The sequence below is a fragment of the Corapipo altera genome, unplaced genomic scaffold, assembly GCF_003945725.1.
Source record: "Corapipo altera isolate COAL_440 unplaced genomic scaffold, ASM394572v1 343, whole genome shotgun sequence".
Lineage (NCBI taxonomy): Eukaryota > Metazoa > Chordata > Aves > Passeriformes > Pipridae > Corapipo > Corapipo altera.
The window spans coordinates 3,329,297-3,356,095 of record NW_020884913.1 but is presented as its reverse complement, the minus strand read 5'-3'; the positions used below and the strand labels follow the sequence as shown (position 1 = coordinate 3,356,095).

At 42.0% G+C, this 26,799-nt stretch overlaps 2 protein-coding genes and 1 long non-coding RNA gene across 6 annotated transcripts; 2 read left to right on the top strand and 1 right to left on the bottom strand.

The window, feature by feature from the left end:
* Positions 1–230: 230 nt before the first annotated feature.
* On the top strand, positions 231–6,210 carry LOC113952419. The gene is made up of 4 exons (XR_003529542.1): positions 231–294; positions 825–954; positions 3,961–4,053; positions 6,095–6,210. It is a non-coding gene; the product is annotated as an uncharacterized LOC113952419 (long non-coding RNA).
* Positions 6,211–7,433: 1,223 nt separating this feature from the next.
* On the bottom strand, positions 7,434–14,289 carry CUNH17orf67 (chromosome unknown C17orf67 homolog). 4 transcript variants are annotated; one of them, XM_027654485.1, is made up of 5 exons: positions 14,170–14,289; positions 12,600–12,851; positions 11,818–11,918; positions 8,669–8,808; positions 7,434–8,014 (listed from the first exon to the last, which is right to left on the bottom strand). In XM_027654485.1, the coding sequence occupies exons 2-4, from the start codon at positions 12,652–12,654 to the stop codon at positions 8,692–8,694; spliced, it is 273 nt and encodes a 90-aa protein (XP_027510286.1). In that variant the 5' UTR covers positions 12,655–12,851; positions 14,170–14,289; the 3' UTR covers positions 7,434–8,014; positions 8,669–8,691. The 4 variants fall into 4 exon arrangements, with proteins under 4 accessions (XP_027510286.1, XP_027510287.1, XP_027510283.1 ...); XM_027654486.1 differs by having other exon boundaries at positions 14,241–14,286; XM_027654482.1 differs by lacking the exon at positions 14,170–14,289 and adding an exon at positions 13,196–13,397.
* Positions 14,290–14,559: 270 nt separating this feature from the next.
* DGKE (diacylglycerol kinase epsilon) lies at positions 14,560–26,559 on the top strand. The gene is made up of 11 exons (XM_027654476.1): positions 14,560–15,202; positions 16,866–17,025; positions 17,507–17,626; positions 18,540–18,683; positions 20,408–20,565; positions 20,851–20,902; positions 21,045–21,158; positions 21,646–21,717; positions 22,230–22,357; positions 23,280–23,391; positions 23,706–26,559. Exons 1-11 carry the CDS (start codon positions 14,772–14,774, stop codon positions 23,859–23,861), a joined length of 1,647 nt encoding a protein of 548 aa, XP_027510277.1. The 5' UTR covers positions 14,560–14,771; the 3' UTR covers positions 23,862–26,559.
* The last annotated feature ends 240 nt before the right edge of the window (positions 26,560–26,799 follow it).

Genomic DNA, 26,799 nt, shown 5'->3' with positions numbered 1-26,799 from the left:
GCTTCACACTGTTCTGAGGCAAGCAGGCAATGCTGCTGGACTGACAGACTGACTGACAGCCCGACTGACAGCCTGGGGGATGTGCTGCCTGACTGCCAGTGCTGGGCAGACCCAGAGCAAGCAGGTCCATGGGTGACTGCATGTGCAGCCCCTGGTAACAGCTCGTGAGTCTGCAACGTCACAGGGGAATCAGGCATCCCAAAGATCAGCTCTTGTAACTGAAACCTCTGCTTCCATAAGCGCTTGGGTTTGATAAAAAAGTCCCTCTGATTGTCAGACCTGGGCCCTGGGAAAGTGTGCCAGGAGTGGGAGCTGGCTCAGGGATGTTACGTGCTGGGAAGAGGGACAGCACCAATTGCCCATTGTCCCCTTCCCTCCATCCCCCCAATAGACGTGCACACCTGCACCTCCACACACCCAGTTTCACTCTGATTTGCCCCTGGATTGAATTAAGCTGAAGGATCAAAGAGCAAAGCTGGGACAGTTTCCACACAGAGCATAGATGGGGCTCTCTGCTCTCAGAAACCAGCCCAGTGTTTGTCCCTGCTGGCCTCACCTGATTCAATCAAAACACAGCCCAAGGTCTGCTGTTCCAGCCCCAGCTCCCTCCCATCACACCCCCCTCAGCTTTCTTCCCACTTGGACTCCTTCCAGCTTTGCCCCATGTGCTAAAAAATGCCAGAAAGTGCAATTCCTTTTTTTTAATTTTCCCTGGAGTTGGCATTAGAGCTGGAAGCAAAGACATTTCTGTCTGGTCAGAGAGGGAATATCTGTTCCAAATGCTTTTGAAATAGGCACATCAAACTTTATGATACTCCTTTTAGAATAGTGGATTCTATTTTCCTCATATAAAATTTGGAGAAATTTTCCATGCCCACATCCATGCAGACTGCCTTATTCCTGGGTTTGGGGAGGCTGAGTCTCCATTAGCTGAGCAGTGCACAGTTTCTTAAGGTGAGCTTGCATTTCTGGAAGCATTAAATCTTCAATTTTAGCATGAGCTTCTATTGAAAGTGTGGCTCTTAATAAAGAATAATATATAGTTATACAGCTTTTTTAGCTAAATGCAAACTCTAGAAAGAATTAAGCTACTTTATTTACTGGTTTCCTCAGGGAGTGCAGCTCGTTATTCCACCCTAATAATTTTAGGACAGTCAAGGTGATGTATTTACAGTTTCTAAGTACCCCAGCCTAATACCAATCAGTGTGGGCAGTGGCATGCATTGTCTGTGTGATAGCAGCTGAGAGCAGGAGGGGAGCTTTGGAGGTAGTAAACTTTGCTCAGGAGGCAAATGAAGTGAACAATGTCTGAATGATAATGTTGTGGTAAATGCTGATCTCCCTGATTTTCAGTAACCACTACAATTGCTTGCAACATCTCATCAACTCTGTCCCCAACAGCCTTTGCAGCCCAGAGTTAGTGAGTTTGGCTACATAAAACACAGCAGCATTATGTGGGGAGATGTTTGCACACTGTGTGCTGTAACAGGAGTTGAGTTTTAACAGGGGACATTAGGCACTTCTGTAACTGAATTCCAAAAATACAAGGAAGCTACCAAAAAGCACAGAGGGTAATAAAAGCCTACCATCTTTTGTAGTCCTTCTCCACTGATAATGTCCTGTATCCATCTCTTGCAGGATAGAGATAGCAGAAGAGCATGGTTGAAAATAAATGAGGCACATGTGTGGGCTTAAACTGGAGCAACAGTTAAGAACCTTGCTGTCATTTCATATATTTTCCTATCTTGTTTAAGGACTCATGTTCTAAAAAAGGACGTTTTGGTATTTCTGATGTCCCTGTGCTTCCCTCTCTGTGCTGGTGATTTACTGTGTGTAGCCCAGAGCTGGAATCCATTTCTCCCTCTGCTCAGCTGGGTTGTTCTGGGCACGTGTGTGTCCTGCTGTTCACTTCAGACCTGCTCAGGACAGAGTGTGGCTTGTGGCTTCAGCAGCAAAGAGGTCGATGCACATGGAGCAGAATTAAAAGCTTGGGAATAAACTCACTAAGTGGCTTGAACATTTGTCATCCCTGCTAAATAGGAAATAGATGGGCAAGTGAACTGATGGAAGTAGCATCCTCCTACCCCTGGGCAGCCATGAATTTCAGACCAGGTGGGATGATTCCTTTCCAAAGCAGAACTGAAGATGCATCAGCAGTCTGAGGGTGTAAATGATGCTGCAGCCCTTAGCCAAGTCAGTACATGATCCATGCCAGAACCAATCTCCTCAGGATAGATGCCAACCAAAGTTAAAGCACTGCCCTCTGTTCAGGGCTCTCTTTGAAATCCACCATCAGACTGCTTTGTTTGAGGGAATTCCTCCTTGTTTGCTGGGTGGGATGAAAGTCTGTGAGTCCCTTTGGGGTGAGTCAGCTCCAGGGCAGCTGGAATGATGAGGACACGGGCTGGTCCATGGCAGAGCCACATGAGACAACCACAATATCCACCCTCAGACACATTGGTAATGCTGGGTAAGAAAGCTTGGACCTCCCTGGGCAGTTGAAGCACAGCTCTGGGGGAGGCTGTGCAGCTGATGGAAGCCCCCTAAGCTGCACAGAGCTCCCCTCAGCTCACTGAAGCTGGTGTGGAGGAGACCTGAGACAGTCCAGGTCACACTGAGAGCTTGGGGTGAGAAAAGGAGGATTTGCCTGACTCCAGAGGTCGTGATCTGTGGCATCCATGAGCAATTCTTTCCTGAGGCTGGACTGGAAACTGCCACAATCACACATAAGGAGTTCTGTAGGCCTGCACCAATAAATAAATAAATTGCCTTTCTATCAGCTGGAGGGATTTTGGTCTTTGACTCTATTTTTGTGATTGTTCACTTGGCTGAAAGTTGTTGCATTGAAGTGTCTCTCAAGAAATGCTTTTAGCCCCAAAGCCATATTAATATTTGAACAGTTTTTCTTGAGCAGTGCAACAGCTGTGCAATGTGAAATAAAGGCATTTTTCTCTCCCTCTAAAGCATCAATTGGGAAATGGAGAAGAAGGGGAATTTTTTTTCTGCTGACCCTTATGTAAAATACCAAATATTAACAACCTACCACCCAAGCCTCCTCTGGTGCTATAGATTTGATCTTAGCAAAACTTTGTGTATCGCTAAAATGCACTCAAATATTGAGTCCCTAAAAATAAATTACTCTGGGCAATCTCCTGTATTGAAGGTTGGCTCACTCACTTCAATAAATGTATGTGCATGATGCTTGGATTACAGAGAGAGATACTCAAATGGACCCTTAGACCCAAATGCCCACAAACTGGAAAAAAAAGCACTTCAGCCGATGATCTCTTAAAAAAACACACAGGAAGGACCAAGATGATCTTGAGATTTGGAATAATCATAGGGCTCCAAACTTTTGGTTTCATGTTGAGCTTACACTGGGCTGGCCATGCTGCTTTGATAGAATAAGGATAGTTTTATTAGCTCAGAGTTCATTGAAACCTTTTCTGCTTTTTACTGTTTTTCATTTTGGTACACAGCTTTGCCCCCAGACCTGAAAAAGGATTAAAATGCCAGATAGGAGACAGATCACTCAGCATTTCTAATCACATACCAGAAATCTCAAGACACATAGTTCTCACAGGGTTTTCTACTCTTTGTAGACCATAAAAGGCTCAGATAACCTTCTGAAGTCCACTCTGATCTCTTTAGTCATTAAAAAATAAGTTTTTACTGAGAAACTAAACTAAGTTCCTGCTGCAGTGATCACATTCAATCCATCCAGTTTCACTCCACTGCTTCAGAAGTTACTTATGCATTCATTCACTGACAATAACAGAAGTCTTCATTCAAACCAACATTCTGACAGTTGAAACAAGGCTGGAACTATTGCAAAAAAAAAAAAAAAAAAAAAGCCCTGGAGTACTGCAGGGAAACATTTCCATATATATTATTTCATCATTTCATTTCAGATGGTTATAGGCATTTGCTTTCTAACTATATTTCACGTTCATGTTTCAGAAATGCCCCAACTGTTGTGGGTGGAAGAATAGGCTCACCTGCTCAGCCTCCCTGAGAAGCAGGCAAATACTGAATCACCTAAACTGCAAACTGGTAAGTTTAGTCTTGCATTTTCCATTACCTTCACCACTACGAAAGTGAATTTCAAATGAAGCAAGTGATTGACCTTCTTTCAGTGAGCTTCCTGGAAATTCCAGGCTTAGTAAATTAGAACTTCTGGTGCATGTTCTCCTGCAAGGTAAGGCAGTCTGGTAGAAACAGCCAATTATTTGAACTGCCAAAGTGCTTAGTGGCATCAGTGTAACTATTCGTGTCCTATTTATCTGTCTGTGATAAAACCTTTCGGTCTTGGCCTTGCTGAAGAAGTTGATGCTTTCAAAAATTCCAGCCTTTGTGTTTTTTTCATTGAATTGTTGTGTGTTTAAATTAGAGTTGATATTATTTATTTGCTCTTTATAGAGAGGCACTGCATTTCAGGCTCTGGGCACAGTCTGCTTTTTCAGCACAGGTTTGTACAGCACCTAAAACACAGTCCCCCACACTGGTAAAGATAATAAATGTAGGAAGATAACACCATGCCTTGAAGAGTGATGCTTCTCCCAATGTGTTAATCTGCAGCTTACATTTGGGGTAGCTGAAGACAGATCAGATGGAACCTGCTCTGAGAGGGAAGAGCTTCTGCAAACACACAAAATCCTTTCTTAGGATCTGTATTTGAATGGCAAACAGTAAAAAGTCACAAGCCACTACAGTGTGCTGTGCAGGAGCTCTCAACCATTTCTTTTTATGGCATAATTAAACACAAGCAGGTAGCCAGGCAGACACCACACTCGCACCCACATTCACAGCCTGTGATCCAAAAGGGAAAAAAAAAATCAGCCATTTGCTGAGGGTCTTTTTTTTTATGGTTTAGAGGTGACTTTGCATTTCAATCGTCTGCGCTGAACATTTTAAGAAAAGGAGTAAAATAGCGAGGGGGAGAAGGAGGGACGAGGTGTGTTGAGTCACTGGGGGCTGTGATGCCGAATATGTGCAGAAACAGTGGCATCTAGTGGGCAGGTCCTCAGCTGAGGAAAGGCAGCAGGCCCTGGATATGGAGCAAGGCAGCGATTGCAGCTACTAGTTATCTTTCTCACTTCCATAGATGAAAGGTTTTCCCAAGCCTTTTGTAATCCTTTTCTTTAAAAGTGTTTGGAAATCAACTGTTTTTCCAGCTTTCCCACCTTCAGTATACAACTTTCAGGACACTTGTTGTTCCTATTTCATTTATATTAAGCCCACAGGCAAATTCTAATTACTTAATATGATATAGATTATCATAAATCTTCACCCAGTAGGAAAACTAGTGGTTTGCATGCATGTATAAAAGTCCAGCATTATCCCCCAAGATTTTAGGCATGGACAAAAATAAACCTCCAACTAATCCTTGAACACACTCAACCTAGTTCAACTTCAGATGATTTCCAGCACAGCTTTGAAGGAAAGATCTGAGAGAATAAAAGGACTCTGAAACAAAGCTTCATTATACCACTTCTGTAGCTATAACTAAGTATAATATTTATGCAATGTTTACTTTTTATGCTAATCATGTATACGTTTCTTCACTGCTGAGTCATAATAAATGAGCTAATTTATTTATACCTGATCCTATGATCCTGTTCTCTTATTAGTCCACTGAATTATGTGTAAAACACTATGTGTGTGTTATGGACATGCAGAAATGTATAATAAGCAGGATGAGGGGTTGCCACATCCATGGCAACAGCCTAAAGCAGACACACTCACACCTTCACTCTCTCTTTAGCCTTCAGAGTTTGCCAGTGCTGAGCAAACTTAGGAAAGTCTGCTGGGCTGGGCTGGGCTGGCCTCCTCCTCTTCTTTAGCTGCCTCTCAGGGAGGCTGAAGGATGTTTCTGTGTTTACTTACAAGGCCCAAATTAATTTGTATGAATGGAAGACTTGGCTTCTTAAATCTGTCAGAAAAGCTGGATGTCTTAAAAAGCAATATCTTGGCTATTTTCTTCGTGATCACAGGATTCCAGAGAATCCAGTCTAGGGATTTTTTTATTTTTTAATTTCAAAATTTTCTGTTCTCTTTCTTTTTCTTTACACTTTTTTTCCCCCCTGTGTTTCAGACTTTCCTATATGGTGTCTGCTGATTTTCTTGCCTTGATGGACCAAGAGGTTCTTCAATGGTCAGTTCTAAAGTAGAACAGAAGTATAGATACTTTCAAGAGAGGCTCTGCTTTTGTAAAGAAGCTTAAATGCTGGGATTCTAGAAACACTGGTAATGGTTTTGATTTGAACCTGAGTGCAAATATGAGTTGGCTCTTTTGCCCATTGACTAGATGAGTGGGCTAAAGACTATTAACACTATACCATAATTTCTTCCCTTATGAAGTGGGAGAGAACATGGATCATTGACCTGGAAGTACTTTGCCTTTCTATGTTTTTAGTTTTCTCCTTGTTAATTAGATTTAATAATACTTAACTTTTCTTTTGAGTTACCTATATGAGATCCTTCAGCCCTAATGTGGAAAAGCAAATTTTAAAACAATAAACAGTCCCTACTCCACATGTTTGTTTTAGGATTAGCTCAGTGTTACTGAGGTTGGCCTGGAAGCTCCTATTTAACCTTACCAGTTATCTAACAAATGACTGACTATAACTAGATGGGAGTTCTTTTGTTTCAAAGAAGTATTTGAAAATCGACTTTCACAGGGTGAAAGTTGGCATAATTGGCATCAGCATGAATTTTTCATTGTGCAAGTAAAAACAGAGCCAGGATTTCACCTAATGACTTTAACTCAAAGAGATATGCAAATTTAGATCTGTGTATTGAGAGTATTATGAATGAAGCCCACAATAGCAGCCTGATTATGCTTTTTTACACTCCCAGATTTAATCTAAGATTTATCTTGGCAGTAGGGGAAAGCAAGTCTTTGATGCTTTGAGATTTAAATTATTTCCTTGGAGTCATCTAGGGGAGTTCTCTTACTGGAAGAAAGTATAGTGGAAGAACTGTTGATTCATTCCAGCCTATCAAAAAACTCTGTAGCAGTAATTACCTTATATATCTTCATAAAACTGTGTTTTATTTTGCTACCAGTCCTCAGGCTCTTTGAGTGACTGCAGTGGGGAGCTCTGAAAGTTACTTTGGTCCATTCATAACTAATTCTCTTGCCCTCACAGATCATAACAGTCGTGTAAGAGCCATCAAGAAACTTTTCATGTTGTTTTGCAGATATCATATGTTTGCCATCTGACTCTACAAGACATTCTGTTCCAAGGCACAGGTTATAAAGGTACACAGGCAGGAAAGGGTTGGCTGGATACATGTAACCCCTACTGGCAGAATTCTAGAGGAAAGGGATAGTTGTGCAGAGAAACTACAAATTGTTAGACTGCACTGTAGTGCTTCCCAGCTGCTGATCCTAAAAAGTCCTCTGATGTTTCATTAGTACTTCCCAATACTGAGCCTCACTTCCAGTGATTTTTGTCAGCATATAGTATGGGAGACTAGGTAACACAATCATCTGAAAATGGAATTGAGCCAAGCTTTTATTATGAAACAATACATTAAATACTCATCAGCCGATTAAACACAGTGTTGTGTAAATGTTATGTCTTCATGCAATATTTTTATTTAACCTAGAAAACTGTAATTAAGGATTCCTCTAAAGTCCAGAAAGCTGGCTGCCTCTTCATGTTGATATTTTCCCATTTTCTATGGACCTCTCCCTCTAAGTTCCTCTTGCTTCAGAGAGTCTAAAGCTGTGCCCTTTAAAGGACTAATCAGGGATTTATTCTTGCCCATACCTCAGAAACTGGGGGAAACCCTTGGTTCATTTATTCGTGTATGCAGTCATTACTGGTAGAAAATATATTGTGGTCTATAACATATGTAACCACTTGTAGCTGGAAGTTTTGCTGTATCACTAGGATTGCACTGTATTGCAAAGAGGTTCAGCTCTACAATGAGCATGTAGCCAATGCAGGAATAATCTTGTCCTCCTTAACACAATCATAGTATAAATCCATGTGCCCGTGGAGATCTGCAGAAAAAAACAAAATATAATTACAAACCATTCTGACATTGGCCATACTAATAACATCTAAAGGGCTTCAAATCATTTAAGCACTTTTCTAACATGAATTCTTCACAGTGGCCTGTGAGAAGCTGCTGTGCAGAATTCCTGTAGCTAAGTGAGCCAGCTCTCAACTGGGCCTCAGCTGGAAGATTTTTTGAAAACTGCCAACTTACCTCCTAAGGCTGAGGTTTGAGAATTTTATGGTTTTGTTTTTAAATAAGTTTCAGACCTTTGCCTTGTTGTGGATTAGCATAACTCCATTGAAGTCTACCACAACACCCAGATTTTTAAAGGTATTTAGGTATGTACAAATAGCAGAATTTTAAACAGATGAACTTTCTGTCTCTTGACACAGATCAGCCCTGACAGACACCATCTCTGTATTCTCCTGCTTAAAAGCTTTTGAAAACATGGAGCTAAATCTGCAATTTTTATGTTAAAAAGTTAACTGGGAGTGATATAGAATCACTATTGTGGCGGTGATTCAAATTTATGCCAGTTGACAAATTTTAAAGAATGCAGGAAGGCTTCTCCTGTCATAAAAATGTCCAAATATATGTTATATATATATATATATATATATATAAAATAAGTATGCACTGTAGAAGAAATATATACCAGTTGCAGGGTAGGCAAAAGCATTAGATTGGATGCACTAGATCCCTGTTGCAGTGTGGGAGACAATGTGGATTCAGCCAGTGTTCAAGGAATTGTTCTTCTGATCTCTGCTCCAAGCGCTGGAGATAAAGCATATACTCCTATTTAAAGAAAAGAAGAAGTAATTTCGTTATGTAATCACTCCATTCTAATGTCAGGCCAATGAACCAGCAGAATTTTACAGCTTATGTAAGAGCAATTCATTTACCTCTTAAAATAATCAAACATAGTGAAATAGTGTTGCTAGTCAGCTTGCCCCAACCTAGCAATATTTAATGAATGACATCATCATCCAGATCAGTAAAGGTGGCAAGCAAGAATTTTACAACAATATTCATAATGGAAGTCTGCATACACATTTCTCATTTGCATATCAACACAGAAGCCTCTGTTGGTCCTGAGGGCACAGAGGATTCTCACAGATAGGTCTGTTGTAGTCTCTTTTGAAAATTGATTCCTGCTGATTAAAGAACATTAACCCCTTGTAGGATCATGTGGCAGAACTGTGAAGGGTTCTAAGAGGGTAGCACACATCAGTGCTGACTGGTCTTTCTGTGATAAATAAAATAATGTGAATTTCCCATACCAATTTATAAAGAGAGGGTTTGGTCTAAGCAACAAATTACCAAAGTAAAGTGGGCTGTGTATCAAAAACTTGACCTCCTTCAGGAACAAAATTTACTTTTAAAAAGCCCCAGTCCCAGTGCATGTGGGCTCATAAGCTTTGTGAACAGTAGATACATTTATTCCAAATACACCCCATTGCTTTGCACAGCAGGTGCTGTTGGAATGGAAGCTGTAGCCTAAAACCTTTGCACTGGCCAAGTATTCCCACTGTCATCCAGCTCCCTGCTCTTTGTGCTGAGCAGAGGGTGGGTACCCTGGGTGCCAGCAGGCAGCATTAGATTCCTGCCTTTTACTGGGCTTTTTCTCCTCACAGCACAGGGAGACTTGGCTCAAGTCCCTGGTGAGAGACTGCATTAGGAGCTGGCAGAGAACAGAACTATATGACTGAGAAGAGGCCATGGTATAAAAAGTAGGATCTCAGTCAAAGTAAGATTAAAACATGCTGACAACATAAATTACATTTTTGTAATAAACAAAGGGGGCAGATCTTGCTGTTTGTAGCTGAACAGGTTTTTGACTCCAGCAGCACTGTGGAAGTCAAAGAGTGTCACAAAGAATTGCAAATTACATTCCCCAGCTCAGCATGATCTGGCCTAGTACAAACAGCTTTTGCTTAAAATAGATGAACAGAGGTGGGTTCATCCCAGAAATCATTTCATTCTGCTACAAAGCATCCATACAAAATCAGTTTTTCTCCTTGAGCCAGTGGTAGAACTGTGCACGGGGATGCAGCAGCCTTGCACCTTCACTCACAAGGACAATCTCCATTTTCCACATGGCAGCAAGGGTTGGCTTTTTACCAGAAGATGTTTCCTTTGCTACTGAAAACCTTGACAATTAGTGAGCAAAACAAACACTCTTATGTTTGGGTTTTCTTACAGAAGGTCAACTTTGCTGTCTAGAAAAAAAAAGAAAAAGAAGGTTGGAATTCCTCCCAAGTGTTTGCTCTTAATTGAGTAGGATGGAGAGTGGCAAGGACAGAGCAGCAGAGTCAGTGATACAACACTTCTCTAGCCCTGGCTCCCTACTCTCCCCACACAGTGCCATAGACTCATAGAGTGTCTGGAATGGGAAGGAACCCATAGGGATCATCAAGTCCAACTCCCTGCTCCTCACAGGACTCCCTAAAACTAAACCATAGACTAAATGTCACATGTCTGCTTGTAACTTCTTGCAATACAGGATTTACCTCAACCCAACTGTTCTACTGCTTTATTTACTTTGTATTCAATATCTGCTATATTTACTATATAACATTAATCCTGGTGGTATATTAAGCATGAGCACAGATGGGAGCTGTATTCCTGCTAATTTGCAAAAACTGCAGGGCTCATTTAACAACAGCTTAGAAACCAACCCAGTCCTGAGTGTTGTGGGCAGCAGTGAAGCCTTGTGGGTTTTGGCTCTGTTGTGCAATCCTCAGTGTACAAGGCTGTTAACAAGTGTGGAGCAACATCCTTGTGACAGCTTTGATTTGTCGTGGTGTCACACCTGACAAACAGTGTGTCCATCCAGAGTGGTGCATGGCCAAGTGGATTCTTTTTGGCTGGTGTACAATACCCACTGGAAAGGGAAAATGAGGAGCTGTCTCCACAGTCCTGGCACAGTCTGAGCTCAATCCTCAAGGTCTCTAGTGCTCCTCATGTCTTACAGAGTTCAGGGGTGTTCAGTACCTTGCCAAACTGAGCCCCTTGCACTCGTCACACACTCACAGTCCATTGGTGCTTCTGGCTTCTGTGGGGTTTGCCTCTTCAGAACCATGTAATTTTAGCTCAGTTTATTTACTTTGGAAAGGAGCAGGCAGTAATTTTAAAATACCTTAAGTACCCTTGAGAAGTGCAGAATTATATGCTACATCTTGTCAAAGCAAGTAAAACAGAAGGCCTTTTAATTCTTTTACTTTTTCTTTTGTTGTAACGGGTTTTAGAAATAAATATGTGTAGATATCACACACACACCCAAATGATACTAAAAACTCCTACAGTATCATAAAAAAAATCCTATCTGTAGCACTCATAAATAAGTGAACGAAAGTGATTTTAAAAGCTAGTTGAGAACTACCTCAATCTCCACACTGACCACTGACACCTGCATCTCCTCTCTGCCCACAGTGCAGAATGTACTGCAAGCAGAAGACATTTCCTGTTATTTAGTTTTTCAGGGACAACCTGATGAAATCCCCATTTCCATAAATGAAAAGCCACTTTCTTCTGGATAATTTGATTGGCGTTTTTGAACCATGATAAAATAATCTGCACGTTCTGCAAGTGAACATTTCCTGAGCAATACTCAGCACTTACCGAGAGAATGCAAAGGGGTTTTTTAACATTTCATGGAAGAACTCAGCAGCTGAAAAGGGTGACACTCATAACATATTCCTTGGAATTAAATCTGTAGAAACTTAATGCTAAGCACAAATGTTTTGGGGGTTTTGGCCTTTGGTTTTTTTAGTTAATGTAGTTTAATAGTAAATGTCAAATCACCCTCATTGGCTCGTCAGGGAAACCAGCTTTTCTCGGGCTGCTTTCACGACGAGTTCTCAGAAGCTGTTTGGCCTCTTTTTCAGACAAAATTGGTGAAGTGTCTAAAGACAGAAAAGCAGAAATTAGTTCTGAAATTATTAAAAAGTTAATATTTTACCTGTCAGTTGCAAAATGAAGTGTCTCCAAACCTGATTTTTGTCTATATACAAAGTGTTCTTTCTTTACAGTCCCTTCCTAGGGGATATTGCATTCCAGGAGATAGGAGTGGAATTTTAAACTATTTTTATACTTGTGTTTTCTCTGCTTCTACTAGTAGGAAGCAAAGCCTACATATTCATGTTACTATAAAATGAGGAACTATAACACCACCATCTAACCACTGGCATTAGTGACTCTTCCAACTCTTTGTTCTTTTTTGTGTTGCTTTATAGGATTCTTTTTCAAAGTAATGAGTTAGATGTTGAAAAGGAGAGATTGCAATGAACATTCCACTTGCAGGACCTTGCTAAAATAAGATTAAAATAGTAAGCTACTAAAATTAAACTTTTTGGGTTTGCAACAAATTACTACAGTGTGGTGATGCAGAGAGATAAACACCAAATACAACAGCATGACTTAAAAATCAAATAGTGGAAACCCTGCAGTATAAAAAGTTAAGTACTCAAAGTGAAAGATATGAAAATATATGAATAATGAAAACTAAAATAGAAAGTTGAACTAATACTACCTATATGCTCTTCAGCTCTACATACATACACAGGTTTGTTGATAAAGACTCCTACCTGTAACAGTGGTCATCAGGACCAAAAAGGAGACAAACACAAGAAACTTCTTCATTTTGATTCTGCTTTCTCTCAGTCTGTTCCAAAATGAGTAACACTGACCAAAGGCATCCTCCTATTTGAAGCAGCTACGTCGGTCACAAATGTTTGTTTATGCTTTAATTTGGGCGATAGTATGATTTTGAAAACAGCTGGTCTGAAGGTTTGAATTAGTCTATTATCTGCACACACATTCTCAGCATAACTCTGTTCCTGGGGGAAGGAAAATAGAAGACTTTTTTTCCGCTTCAGGCTTCGGAGTTACACTGGGTATTTTAGATTTGTGAAAATAAAGCACATCAGCTCACATTTGGCACAGCAAGCAAAGGTTTTGGGTGCCTAAAGTATATCAGGGTTTTTTAAAGAAACAATTGCCTATTACAGAATGTTAATCTCAAAGGCAGCTGCAAATCTTTTTCAAAGATTGTCTCCAACTTTACTCCAGCAGAGAAGTACATACTAAAGGGGTTTAACTCTAGCAAAGCCAAATTATCACTGCTGAGAAACACAGCAGAGTTTTTTACCAAATTAATAGAATCATACAAGTGAAAACTCACATAATTCCTCTCTTTGCAGGACAAGCTAGTAGAAAATAGGATTATAAATGTCCTTACTAGTAAACACAGTGTGAAGTAAGGATGAAGGTTAACAAATGTCACTGCAAACAGGTAGTTTCAGCCTTGAGAAATGTGACTGTCTGGAGCTCTCCTGGGCAGTGCCATATTGGACATAAAAATCTAAAACCTAAAAATGTGAGTGCTGTGGGCACAAGGGCTTGACCAGAGTGAAGCATGAGGTGGGGATGGGGCAGTTCAGGGATCAGGTTGTTCTGACGTGCTTTTCTGATAGGACTTTTCTTGGAAACCTGGGTATTGCCCACCTGTGGAGCATTTGCATTTTTCAGCCTGTGCTTTAAGATACCAAGACCCTAAAATCCCAAGAAATTTTTTATATATTTTATGGATTTATGTCATTGCTCAAGATACTGTTTTGAAAGCGCAAAAACCTGTAGGTTCTAATAGCAGTCACTGCTCTTAGAACTGCTGCAGGGGAAACAGCCGAACGAATGAGGGCAGAATGAAATTATGGGGGAAAACATTTATGTTGGGCAATGAAAGCACAACTCAGGGGGGACCTCATTGCTCTCCACAGCCACCTCAAAGGAGGGTGTAGTCAGGTGGGGGCCCGTCTCTTCTGCCGTGCCTGCAGTGAGAGGACCAGAAATGGCCTTAAGCTGAGACAGGAGAGATTCAGATTAGATATTAGAAAAATTTTTCACTGTTTGTGTGAAACAGTGAAACAGGCACTGGAACAGGTTGCCCGGTGGAGGTGGTGGAGTCACCATCCCTGGAGATGTTTACGAGGAGCTGGGTGATGTGCTTTGGTGGTTTAGGGGTTACAGTGGCAGTGCTGGTGGACGGTGTGACTGAATGATCTTAAGGGTCTCTTCCAGCCTTGATGATTCCGTGATTCCACGACAGAACGAAATTATGGGGAAGAGCCTTTATGGTTGGGCAAGGCAGGCACAAACAGGGCGGTGATACGGCCTTCGCCTCGGGCCCGGGTCCGGCGGAGCCGTAGCCGAACCGCTCCGTCACGCACTGTCGCGGGTGCCGGAGGCCCCCCTGGCGACATCCGCGATGTCGCGACAGGCCGGGGGCGGGCGGCGCCCGTCTCCTGGCAACCGCCCTCGGCCGCTTCTTCCGCTTCCGCCGCCCGCGCGTCCCGCGGCGCCGCTCGGTCCGCGCTGTGTCCTGCGGGCCCGGCACTGCCCCGGCACTGCCCCGCCGGCGGGGACCTCCGCGGGCCGAGGGAGCGGCGCGGGGGGCGAGGGGCCGCGGGTGGAGCCGCGCCGTGTCCCCCGCGGAGGGAAGGGCGAGGGGCGGCCGGGGCCGAGCGGAGCAGCCCCGGGGGCGGCCCGGCCCCGCGCACGGCCCGGGCGGGCGGCGGAGGAGCCCCCGCGGGAAGCGTCTCCCCCGCCCGATGTGGCGCAGGTCGGTGCCGAGCCGCGGGCAGGGATTAGAGGATGGTTCATGAAGCTGCGCGCCGGCTCGCCGAGCGAAGGGGCCGTGCCGGGGCTCGCCCCGCCGCCCGCCCGAGCGGAGCGAGGGGTTAGTGCGGGGAGCCGCGGGGATGGAGGGCCCGGGCGGGGCCGACTGGCGCCTGGCGCTCTGGACGCTGTTCTCCGTGCTGCTGCCCGTGCTCATCACCGCCTGGTGCAGCTTCCAGCGGTCGCGGCGGCAGCTGCTGATACGGGACATCTTCCGCAAGAGCAAGCACGACTGGCACTACACGGACCTGTTCGGGCAGCCCTCGTACTGCTGCGTGTGCGCCCAGCACATGCTGCGCGGAGCCTTCTGCGGCTGCTGCGGGCTGCGCGCCAGCGAGCGCTGCCTCAAGAAGGCGGACCAGCGCTTCCTCTGCAAGGAGATCATGACAAGAGGCGCCGGGGCAGCCCAAAGCTCCATCCCACACCACTGGGTCAGGGGCAACGTCCCCCTCTGCAGCTGCTGCGTGGTGTGCAAGCAGCAGTGCGGCACCCAGCCCAAACTCTGCGACTACAGGTACTGCTGGGGGCTTAGACTCTGTAACACAGCGTACGGTGCCCTGTCGGTGTTGTGTTTTCTGCAGGGTTAATGGTAGACATCACCCCCAAGGAGGTCCTGCAGTAGTCAGATAAGAAATCGTTAAAAAACAACAGCTTCAAAGAGCCTAAAATTAAAATGGATGCTTGTGGGTAATTTGAGTCATAGATTAAGATTAGTGTGGCATTGCATCTCATGTCCTCTCGTTCTCTTAATTGCATTACTCCAGCACGATGGGCAAGCTGCTGTGTAATTACATAGAAGAGACTCTCTGTGTCCAAGAGAGTTTGTGTTTTAGGGGGTGACGTTAAGAAGGTTCTGATACATTTATCATTTGTAGGTTGGGTAGCCTCAGCAATGGGGGGCACAGCTCACAGTTCAGAACACCAGAGTGTGTTTGCACATCTCAAAATTGGCATCTGCTCAGTGTAAATAGAACAAACAACTGTCCTGTAGAGGTTTCAGGTTTATTTTTAAGGATGCACAAAAAAAGCTAATGGGAAGTTTTATAAACTACTGTAATTCAATCCGTTGTTAAAAGTTTCTGCTAAGAGTGTTTAAAAATTGAAGGAACCATTAAATGGGCTTTCACTGTCATTAGTAAGGCTGCTTGCAAAGTTGTCTGTGGCATGTCGTGCCAAAATACAGTGATAGTGCCCCAGGTCCTGGGTACAGTGTGTTGGTTCAGCCTTCCCAAAGGATGTCCTCTTTTAAGCATATATTCTGCCAGCTTTTGCTTTGCTTCTGTGTGATACTGGCAAACTGCTTGGTAAGTAAGCAGAATTACAGTATAAGAGTATTACTTTCAGAAACAGAACTTTGATAGTGTGTGTAGGAGAGGAGGAATTTGGGGGCAAAGGGGAAAGGAAGGAAGAAGAGGAAAAGAAAGTCACGGTATAGGGCGAGTATCATTGGTACTCGTGTGTTGGATTAGTCAGGGGAACTCCAAAAATAGCTTTCCCAGCTGCTTAAATCAAGGCTTTGGATGTACCAAATGAGGATTAACATTCTGCAGAGGCTGGTAGTGGATATTGCAGTATTTCCTCTTGTTCCACTCCGTTTTCCAGGGCAGCTTTTAGAAGAGGTCAAAAAACACAGCAGTTTTGCATAACAAAATCCCATCAGCATTGTACTGCGCTGTGTAGCCTTTGAGATTTCAGATTTAAAGGGGTATTAGCAATATTAAGAAATGCATCAATTCATATTACTAGTAGTACTTTATTGAATTGAACTCCAATGTTTTATCTGTGCTCTTTAAGGATGGACAGGAGTTCAGGTTCTCATACAGGCTTTCAGTGTAACTGTTAATATCACAAACAATGCAGGAGGATATTTATAACACCTATATTTTACTGAGAACAAAATTAGTTTACAACTGTTGGAGGTTTTTTCCCCACAGAATTCAAATGCTTTCCTTGAAAGACTTGAAAGCACATGAGCAATTTATGTAATTTTCTGTACCCAATACATAGTTTTCCAGGGAATGCAGAGTTTTCCCTATAATGTGCTTTAAATATTACTTATAATGGTGTGTGCCAACATAAGTACTTTGCTGAAAGTTAGTCTGTCTAAAATAATTGAGCAGAATCAACATGCCTGTTGTTTGAGGGTTGTTTTCATGTTCTTTGGTCTTTTTTTCCAGATGTGCATGGTGTCAGTACACTGTGCATGATGAATGCATGGTGGATTGTTTAAAGACTGAGGAGTGTACATTTGGAGAATTCAAAGACTTAATTATCCCACCCTACTATTTGTCTACAATCAACCAGATGCGAAAAGAAAAAAAAACCAGTTATGAAAAGGTAATGGCCTCCTGCTTCTTGGACCAAATAAACCCCCAAACACACAATGAAACTTGAACTCAGTGCGTTGTCAGGTTAATAACTATCAGGTGAATGTTCCAAGGTGTATTAAGTACTTGCTGTGCTAATTCAGAGGTGTTTGTCATTTTACTAACTTGGTTGTTGAAGCACAAGCGTACAGGTGAACTTTTTTATTCCACAACACTGAGCTTTGGGTATGTTACTTTCTTGAATGTTTTGTGATTATATTTTATTTTTTTTTTACTGCTGTGTTCATAACATTGCAGTGTGTTTATTTTCCTGGGGACTGCAGAATCTTCAGCCTTGGTGCTTCAGAAATATTTGTTTCTGTTTTGACTGCTTCAGACTAACTGGTGACTTGCTCCTTTCAGCACTTACAGGGGGTGGGTTTTGGATCAAGGCTGAAAACACTTTCAAACGTGCAGTATTTGTGTGACTGACTGACTTTCACTGCTTGCAGGTGGTACCTTACTGCAGAAAACACTGGATGCCAGTGATCATACTGGCAAATACTCGCAGTGGGAACAACATGGGTGAAACTTTACTTGGAGAATTTAAAATGCTGCTGAACCCCGTTCAGGTATTTGCTGCGAAAAGCCACTCTCCTAAACTGAAGGTTTAAATTAGAATAAACATCACTTTGCTTACACAATGGCAGCAGGGTCTTGTGGAAGATCAGTAGGAAGCAAATTCATGCAGTTTGCTCCTTTAGAAAGAACAGCTTCATAAAGAGAAACCAAAAAGTATAGAGGCTCCTCCCACCCCCAAGTTTGTTGTGATTCTAATACCAGTCCAGTTTTTTTTATTTACAGTAATAATGCAGTCATTAAGTTAATGAGAAATATCTGACTCTTGAAACAGGGTACACTTTTTGGAAAATGAAGTATTTAGATCTTCTTAATTTGAAACCTGTATTTTAAATCCTCACTTGTGGAAATGTCAGCATTTACAGTTTCTGCTTTGTGTAGTTGCTTTCCCCTTAAAATCCCTGTGGGATGGCACAGGATGTTGACGTAAGGCAGGCAGTTGTTCCCTGGATTTCCTGGCTGCACCTTAATACTCTTCCTTTGAAGTTCAAAACCCAACCATGGAATACAGCCTAAGAGAAATCACTGTGCATTTGTTTTAAATGCATCCTTTAGAGAATAAACCTCTTTGTGTGCTGGGTGTTTTAAAATTACTTTTATCTGAAGTCTTTCATCTTTACAGAATTCATCATCATGCTTCTACATACAGACTTTTCTGAGGACTCTCTCAGCTCAGTTTAATAAAGTCCATTTAATCCTAGTGAGACAGCTGAAACTCTGTTGTGAATTTGGGAAACCAAATCCTGCTCATAAAAGTCAGGAGAGCTCATTTGCTAATGTGATATTGTAAATGGAGGATCTTTGTTTTTTGCATTGGAATGAGCTTCTCGAAGTTGTTTATCCAGGAGGCAAATCCTGAGTCATGTTGTGTGAACTGATGGAATTCCTTATTTCCCTTTCTTCCAGGTTTTTGATCTGAGCAAAATTGCACCTGCTAAAGCCCTCCAGCTCTGTACCTTGCTGCCTTGCAACGCTGTCAGGGTTCTTGTTTGTGGTGGGGATGGCACAGTGGGCTGGGTCCTGGATGCCATCGATGAAATGAAGATAAAGGTATTGTGGTTTTAATTTTAAAAATGTCTTAACGATTAAATGAGTTTTGTTGCTGTTGTTGCTACCCCTAATCTCTTACCTGCATTTATTGTCTTCATCTTCCTGAATAGGCCTGCAGAGAAATGTTTGCAGAACTGCTTATTCATACTGGGGGAGGGCTGGGGGAAGTGCATCCTGTAGTTCAGGAAAAATATGACAGCTTTTTAAAGTTGCTCTCTTCTGTAAAACAAGACAAGAACAAGCTGCAGGATATTTTATGCATTGTTATTTCCTCTTTGTCTAAACAGATTTATTTTGTCATAAACAGCGTGGCTGACACTGGCTAATGTGCTCTGACTGCTTGCTTCTCCCAGCACTCTCAATCTTTTATAATAACCTCATAATTTTGCCAGCTGTACTGGTTATATTGCCAGTGCATGAATGAGAGCAGTAACTTGCTTCTGCTCCTTATGATATATTCTGAAGAGTCTGTCTGTCTGCACCCTCACCTATTAACAGCAAGTAGAGAAAGAAAAAATAAGCTGAGTGTTTACTGCTGATTTGAAATGGAAGATAATTCCAGTTTATGGGGTACTACTAAGAACTCCTGAGAAGATTAAGAATGGAGAATAATTACAAGGGCTTTAGTGCTTTACCTAATAAACTTTCTTCTAGTGCTAAAAGGAAGTTACTCTTCTTATATCAATGTCTTCTTTTTTTACTGCAGCTTTTTTGTTAATACATGAAATATTGTAGTTGAAGGCCATTATTACAACTTCATGCATAATCAAACTCATCTTGAGAATTATTGTGTGCTGATAAAGTAGAAATAAAGTAACCATAAAGGTTAATGAATATGAGGGTATGGTTACATGGTCTTGGACACTTGATATATTGTCCCTCAGAGCCAATAGAGTTGATGAAATCTGGGTTTTTCTTTGCTCAGATTGAGTTGCTGGTGTTAGGTAAATACTGTTCAGGTTATTATCAGCAGGAGGTTATTTGCTCCCTTCATTTATCATGACTCTCAAATACAGGTTACCAGGCTGATAACTCTGCTTGAAAAAATAGTAACCACAGTGCCAATTCACTGCAAGTGCTTTTCACAGCTGAACTTCTAAGACCATAGTACATCTGAAATAACTGCTCACCCTGCTGTGGTGAGGAGAGCCCAGCCCTTTGCTAAGGCAGCTGTTCTGAGTGTCTGCTTCTGTCACTGTGCTCTGCAGAGGTGTTTGTCACCTGCTCCATCTGTGGGTGACAGTCTGAAAGCGAGACACTGCCTCTCCTCCCGTACGTGTGTGTGTGTTTCTCTGTGTGGTTGAACACTGGCATTATGTGCATGTGTTGTTTAGACCCAGCCTCACTCAGCCTGTAAGAGCATTTTGGTGTCTTGTTGTTCACAGTCTGCTGTGTTACATCTCTCAGTTCATATCACTTCCCAGATCCAAAGCATCATTCCTTTGAAGGAGCACTCTGTTCAGTGTTCCTAATGTACTGTTTCCATATTGTGTTTGTATTCTCTTTCCTTCTCACAGTGGTTTAACATTTCCTTCCTTTACATTATCCCTGTGGTAAGTAGTTCAATGTGCCATCTGCTGTGCTGACAGTGCCAGCCCAGTGCCCTGCTCTGTCATAGGCTGTTGTCAGGATTTATGGTATTTACCTAATCTGAGCATTTGGGGATGAAATGGAGACAATGAGTGCTGGAGCAGGAGCTGACACGCAGTGGTTTTGTGTCCTAGGGGCAAGAACGATATATCCCACAAGTTGCAATTTTACCTCTGGGAACAGGGAATGACCTGTCCAACACACTGGGCTGGGGGGCAGGTTATGCTGGAGAAGTCCCTGTGGAACAGATCTTACGGAATGTCATGGAGGCAGATGGAATCAAACTAGACAGGTAAGGAACAGCGAAAAGGTAAAATGTGTAGGACCCAGTACTGCTGTAGCTCTGCTGATGGGCCACTGCAGCACTTTATGTAAAGAAACACAAGTGTTGCTGGAAGGAACTACAAAAACTGAGGTCCAGATTTGGTCTTTATGTAATTGTTCTGCAGGGCTTTACTCTTTCATAATTTAACTAAGTTTAATCTTTTGACTTGATCCCAATATAGATATAGGATTCCTAACTGCAGCCTTATACTGAGAACTGTCACGAGTCTAAGTAACAACTGTTGTTTTTCAGATGGAAGGTTCAAGTAACAAACAAAGGATACTACAACTTAAGGAAACCAAAGGTATGACTTGCAAGTATAAACATGAATTCTGTGGAATACCTCTAAGTATTTTTCTGTTTACCAACTCCCCACTAAACACTCTGAATTTTAAACCCTAGTAATAATATTTAATAAGGCCATAACTGGAAGTTCTGTCTTACAGGTATTCACAATGAACAACTACTTTTCTATAGGACCTGATGCTCTCATGGCTTTAAATTTCCATGCTCATCGTGAGAAGACTCCCTCTCTGTTTTCCAGCAGAATTATCAATAAGGTGGGTTTGGTAAAGTGGGATTTCCTCCTTGTAGTTGTGGATTTGACATAAGGCTCTTTTCTGCTTTACGTTGCTTCACTCCCCTACTTCCTTTTGTGCAATTTTAAGAGTTTGAACCCATTTTTCTTGGGGAGGGGATTCCATGGGTAAAAAAACATTTCCAGCCCAATCCCAAGTGTTACTGCCTTGGCTCTGCTTACAGAATTTGCTGTTTGTTGAGTTTTTGCTCAGAATTTCTCATTTGGTTTCAAACTTAGTGGGTTAAAGTCACTGCCTATTTCCTTTTCAAGTGGAAAGTAAGTTTCTGATTCAAGTTGTAGCCCATCTCATTTGGAAACTTCAGTTTGATGTGGAAATATATTACGTATGAGGTTTAGATAAGGTTTGCAGAGCCATAACTGTACATGAATGTTTAAAATAGTCTCCATATGTGTTATCTTTTTCTAACAGTGTTTTCTCCCTGTTTTGTTTTGGGGTTTTTTTGTAGGCTGTTTATTTTTTTTATGGAACCAAAGACTGCTTAGTACAAGAATGTAAAGACCTTAACAAAAAGGTTGAGGTAAGTTTTTTTAGCTGGCTTATTCTCTGGATAGTCAGTGGAGTGTAAAAAGTTATGGGGAAAAAAAAAGGGAAGAAGCTTTGCACTTTACATCTATGTGATATTTGTGTAAGGGTGGGTCTGGCCTTGGAGTATTTTTGATGTTCCTTTTGCTATCTGCAGCTTCCTTCATGGAATTTGTGTCTTTGAGCTTACTGAAAATTCCTAATTTTTTGTCAGTTCTGTGAGTTCAAGGACTGATATTCAGATAAAATTTGCCTTAGCACCAGAGGCATACATAAGTGAGAGTTCTTTTTCTTTTCTTTACTAACAGAAATTTACAACAACTCAGGATATCTCGTGAAATCAGAAGTAATTTTTTTTTAGAGTATTGAAAGAAAACACATTCTGTTTGTACAGGGCCAATTTTCCTTCAAGTGGAAGCTTATTAAAAGAGCATAAAGAGAATAACTAGCTTATACTGAAGTACTGAATCTGATCCACAGTAATTAACTTCTGTTTGTCTTTTAAAGCTAGAGTTGGATGGTGAGAGGATCGAGCTGCCCAATTTGGAAGGCATCATTGTGCTGAATATTGGATACTGGGGAGGTGGCTGCAGGCTCTGGGAAGGAATGGGAGATGAACCTTACCCCTTGGCAAGGTACCCAGTGCATTTTTGGCTTTGCTTTTTTCCTTTACCAGTCCCTGTAGTGTAAGGAATTCCCTCCAGCAGACTGTGCTTATGTAGCCAGGCTTACCTGCAGATCAGAAGGATTCCTAGGCTGTCACATTTATTTTCCTCGTGTTAGAGACTTGGACTAAATGCATTCCACACATCCAGGGGTTTTTTAAAGCCTTTTTCAAAATCTCTGGTATGACAGACAGCAGTAGCATTGAAGAGGCTGTTACAAATTAATGTAGCCTTCAAAAAGTATGGATCTGTTTCAGAATCTTAAAGAACACATCTCAATGGAGGTTAAAATAGAAAGTAAAAACAAAACATGTCCAAATTTTAACTCCTATGCTTGAGTAAACTGGAGCAATATTAAAGAGAAAAATGTGTGGGAACGTTATTTATTCCCTCCTGTGACTTCCTTCTTCAGAAGCCATATATATAAATATACTTTGTAGTTCTGTTACAAGGCTTATGATCCTGGAAGATTCCTGGAAGATTCCTGGAAGATTTCTAAAAAATACTTGGGCAAGGTCCTTTACCCAAATCTGAAAAAATTAAGCCATTAAAAGATTTTCCTGTAGGTTAATATCTGAGTGAAAAGAAAGAAAATTTTACAAGTTCATTGAAGAGAAGTCCACTGTGAGCTTTAAGTAAACACAATGAGCCTTGGGAAGTCATGGATCCATGATTTCCAGAAGCCAGCTGGTGTGTTGCTCTGTAATTGCAGGGTTTGATGGTTTTATTTGCTGTTCAGTGTGCTTTGTTGTCCAGCACAAACAGATAAACCTGTTTGTAGAACATTTGTCCTCTCCGTGTGGAAGCCATAAGAGGACTGTGCAATATTTGGACAGGTGTGCTATGAGCTCCTGAGCATCACTAAGAAGAGTGTCCTGTTTTTGTTTCACAGACATGATGATGGACTTCTGGAAGTTGTTGGTGTTCATGGTTCTTTCCACTGTGCCCAGATCCAGGTTAAACTGGCCAACCCTGTTCGCCTGGGGCAGGCACACACAGTGAGGGTAAGTGCCCGTTGGGAACCTGCTTCCCTAGATTTTTTTTTTAATACACAGCACAGAATCTCAATCACTCAGCTGTCAGATCTGAAGTTGCAGTTTGCAGTTGAGGTAAGTGTTTCTCTTGCTTAGTAAAAATTAATTATGTCCTAATTCACGGCCTTGCTGTGACCGGTGGCCTGTGAGTTCAACTCGTTCTGTACTGATTTCTCCCTGTCCAGGCTGGAAACATGCCTGGCATCAGTACATTGGACCTGGAAAAGGTGTTTTCAGGGCTCCTTTGAGCTGCTGTGATTGTGTGTTGTTCTGTTTGATCCCAGCTGATCCTGAAGAGCTCGAAGATGCCGATGCAGGTGGATGGAGAGCCCTGGGCCCAGGGGCCCTGCACAGTCACCATCACCCACAAGACTCACGCTCTGATGTTGTACCACTCGGGGGAACAGACGGATGATGACGCTTCCAGCCTGTCTGAGTAGGACCCCGGGACAGAGCAGATGGATGAGGACAGGTAGATTTCATGGAATTCAACGTGAGACAGCGAGGAACTTCAGCTCGTTAAAACACACCTGATCTAGAGTGAGGTTTATGTCGTAAAGTTCATACTTGTGAATGAACTAGAGCTGAGGAAAAAGCCATGCTTTGACACTTCTGAAAACTTTCACAGCTGAATTACCACAACTGATTTGCCTTTTACATTGGTGATGATGCCCTCCAGCCTTTCTAGCAGGAGTGAGTTACTCTAACCACTCAAAAAGGACAGATGCTGCAGCCCTTCCTTGCTGTGGAATCAGACCTTCTGCACATACACAGCACAGTATGTGGATGTTTCTTACCCTTGGAAAGGGGAACAGCTGGGAGTCTGACCTGCTGCCACCTGCCCTCTTTCTGAGAACAGAAAACCAGACCAAGTAGGATGTGGGCTGATTTCCTGACAGCAACCTGCTCCTGACTGCCACCTCTGCTTGGGAGCAAGAGAAATAACTGTTTGTACAGTGCATTTCTGGTTGTTCTCTGAGAGAGTGGAACATCTGGGAGCTCTTGGGAAGGTGGTCAGCAAGAAGAAGATGCTTTTGGACCAAAGGTTTCTGGAAATGTTCTGTCAGTGAATGACCTTTTTCAGTGGCTTTTTAAGCCATAAAGTACCCCTGGCATCCTGAGTATCCAAGATACAACTCAGAGTAATTGTACCATGACTTGCACTGAATGATCCTGTAACTTGACTCTGCTTCAGTTCAGTGAGAGACTAATGCTAGTTTTTGTAAATAACAGCATCACAGTTCTTGGGGAGGCTTTTTGGAGGCAAACTTGGACAAGGAGCAGCCTTTTTTGGCTGTTCAGAGGGAAAAGTTTTGAAGAAATAATGATGATTGACAAATGTGGGGTATTTTTTAAAGACTTGTTAAAGTTCTTGGCTTGTAATTACCTGAGAATGCTCAGTAGTAAATCAGTCTGTTAGCTGTGTCCGTTTGAAGTGTGGAGGTTGAGAGCTGAGTTTGCAGAGGTTGGCAGGTTCTTGCATTCCTGTGTATTAATTGGATTGTGAAAAAAGCATGAAAGCATTTGTTTTCTGACTGGCTCTTAGGGAGTCAAAGACACCTTATTGGTACCTACAATTCCCTTATAAATATAAGGTGAGAAAAAGATGAATGGTTGAAGGTTCAGAACACGTAAACAGTACACAGGGACTGTCAGTTTGGCCTATCTGAAGCTTCTCAGGTTAAAGCTTCTCAGGTGAAAACATCTTCATGGTTAACAAAAGCAAAAACCTGCTTCCTTTTCCCTCTTCTGTTGTAGGCATTTTAAGCCTGCAGTGGGTGAGAGATGAATTGGGGTTTAAAATGTCAGTTTAGTCCAGTTCAGTTACTGAAGGTGCTCTTCCAAGTAAGAAGAGAATTTATGCTGCATAAGCCAAGATTGTAAGAGAGGTTGAGAACTCTGGTCTGAACTTTAAATGTTGCTGCTTTTGTCATTAGTCCCCCATGTTTGTTTGTTTTTTCTCTGTGCTTACAGGAAGTGAAACCACTGGGTAAAGTAGGCTGTGTTTCTAGGTTTTTTTAAAATGAAACCATTTTTCAGCAATCTGTAAAATGATGTTTTCATTAACAGTGAACGAACTATTTATATTTTAAAATAATTTATTGAAAACTTGGCAAAGTCAGTATTTTTAAAACCTTCAATTGTAATCCTCTTTGGAGAGTGTTTTTAACTTGATGGTATTCCTTGTAGAACGTGTATGTACTAGAACTTCAATACTACTGATTCTCGGTGAATTTATAGCTGTCTGAAAATGTGATTAGAGTGTAATGAGCTGTAAACAGAAGCCATTTGTAAATTCCATATTCATTAGCCTTATACACCTCATTTTAATTATTTTATTTTATGTAAATATAGATAAAAAATAGTAAATCTATGTAAAAAGTGTTTAAAATACCCTAAGTATAATATGTTAGATGAATCCACTACCTTTTTTTTTTTTTTTCAGTTACGAGGTTCAGTTTGTATTAGCAAAAATCCTAGCAGTTAAGTTATTTTATTTCTTTTTTTTTATAACTTCTTACCATCAGCATATGCTCTGGTTCTTATGTAACTGTTGTTTACAAACAAATGACAAGTCTCTGGAAAAGCAGGGTGTGTACTCTGAAAGGCAGTTTTTGCTCAAGAGAAATGACACCACTGGCTACTTTAAACTATTCATGATGCAGTTTAAAGAGTTACCTGAAGTTGATCAGGTGATTATTCAAATTAGTTTATAGCCTAAGAACTTTTAACTGTTCAAAAACTTCAGTCTTTGGGCTCCTGACATCTAAAAGAGAAATAAGTGATGCTCAGGCTTTGAAGGCTCCTTGTGTTGCTGTAGGTGAACAGTGAGTTGGTTTCTCTGCCCCAGTGGGTGTTTGTGCATCCTCCCACTTACTGCAGGTTGCTGGGAGTCCAGAAACCCTCTGGGAAAAGTAAATCCATCATTCCTGTTGGAGAAATGAAGTGAAAGTAGCATCTCATTGGGTGCTTGTTTGGCAAAACCCCCTGGTAAACGGCCGTGTTTGTGGAGGTGAAGTTTGTGTCTCAGATGGTGATGGCAGCAAATGTGGCCATGGTGAGCACGAGGAAGCCTCTTGTGAAATTGTATTTATGACTCTTTAAGGTTGAAATGTCCAGTTCCCAGTGGGCCATGGGCTCACCCTTCCATTGTAACTGTGTGGCTGTTGTACTGTGACAGAAAACCTTCTTGTGAGACACATTGTTAGCACTGGCATCTGTTGGGAAGTCTTGCTGCTTCCAGCTGTCCTTTGGTTTCAGTGTATCCTCCTTCCCTCTGTGTTGCCAATTGGGTTAACGCCTGTTTTCAGTTCCCTTGGTGGAACTGTTTTTAGTCCAACTGCAGATGGTTGGTGTCAGTGGGCTCCCAGAGTCTAA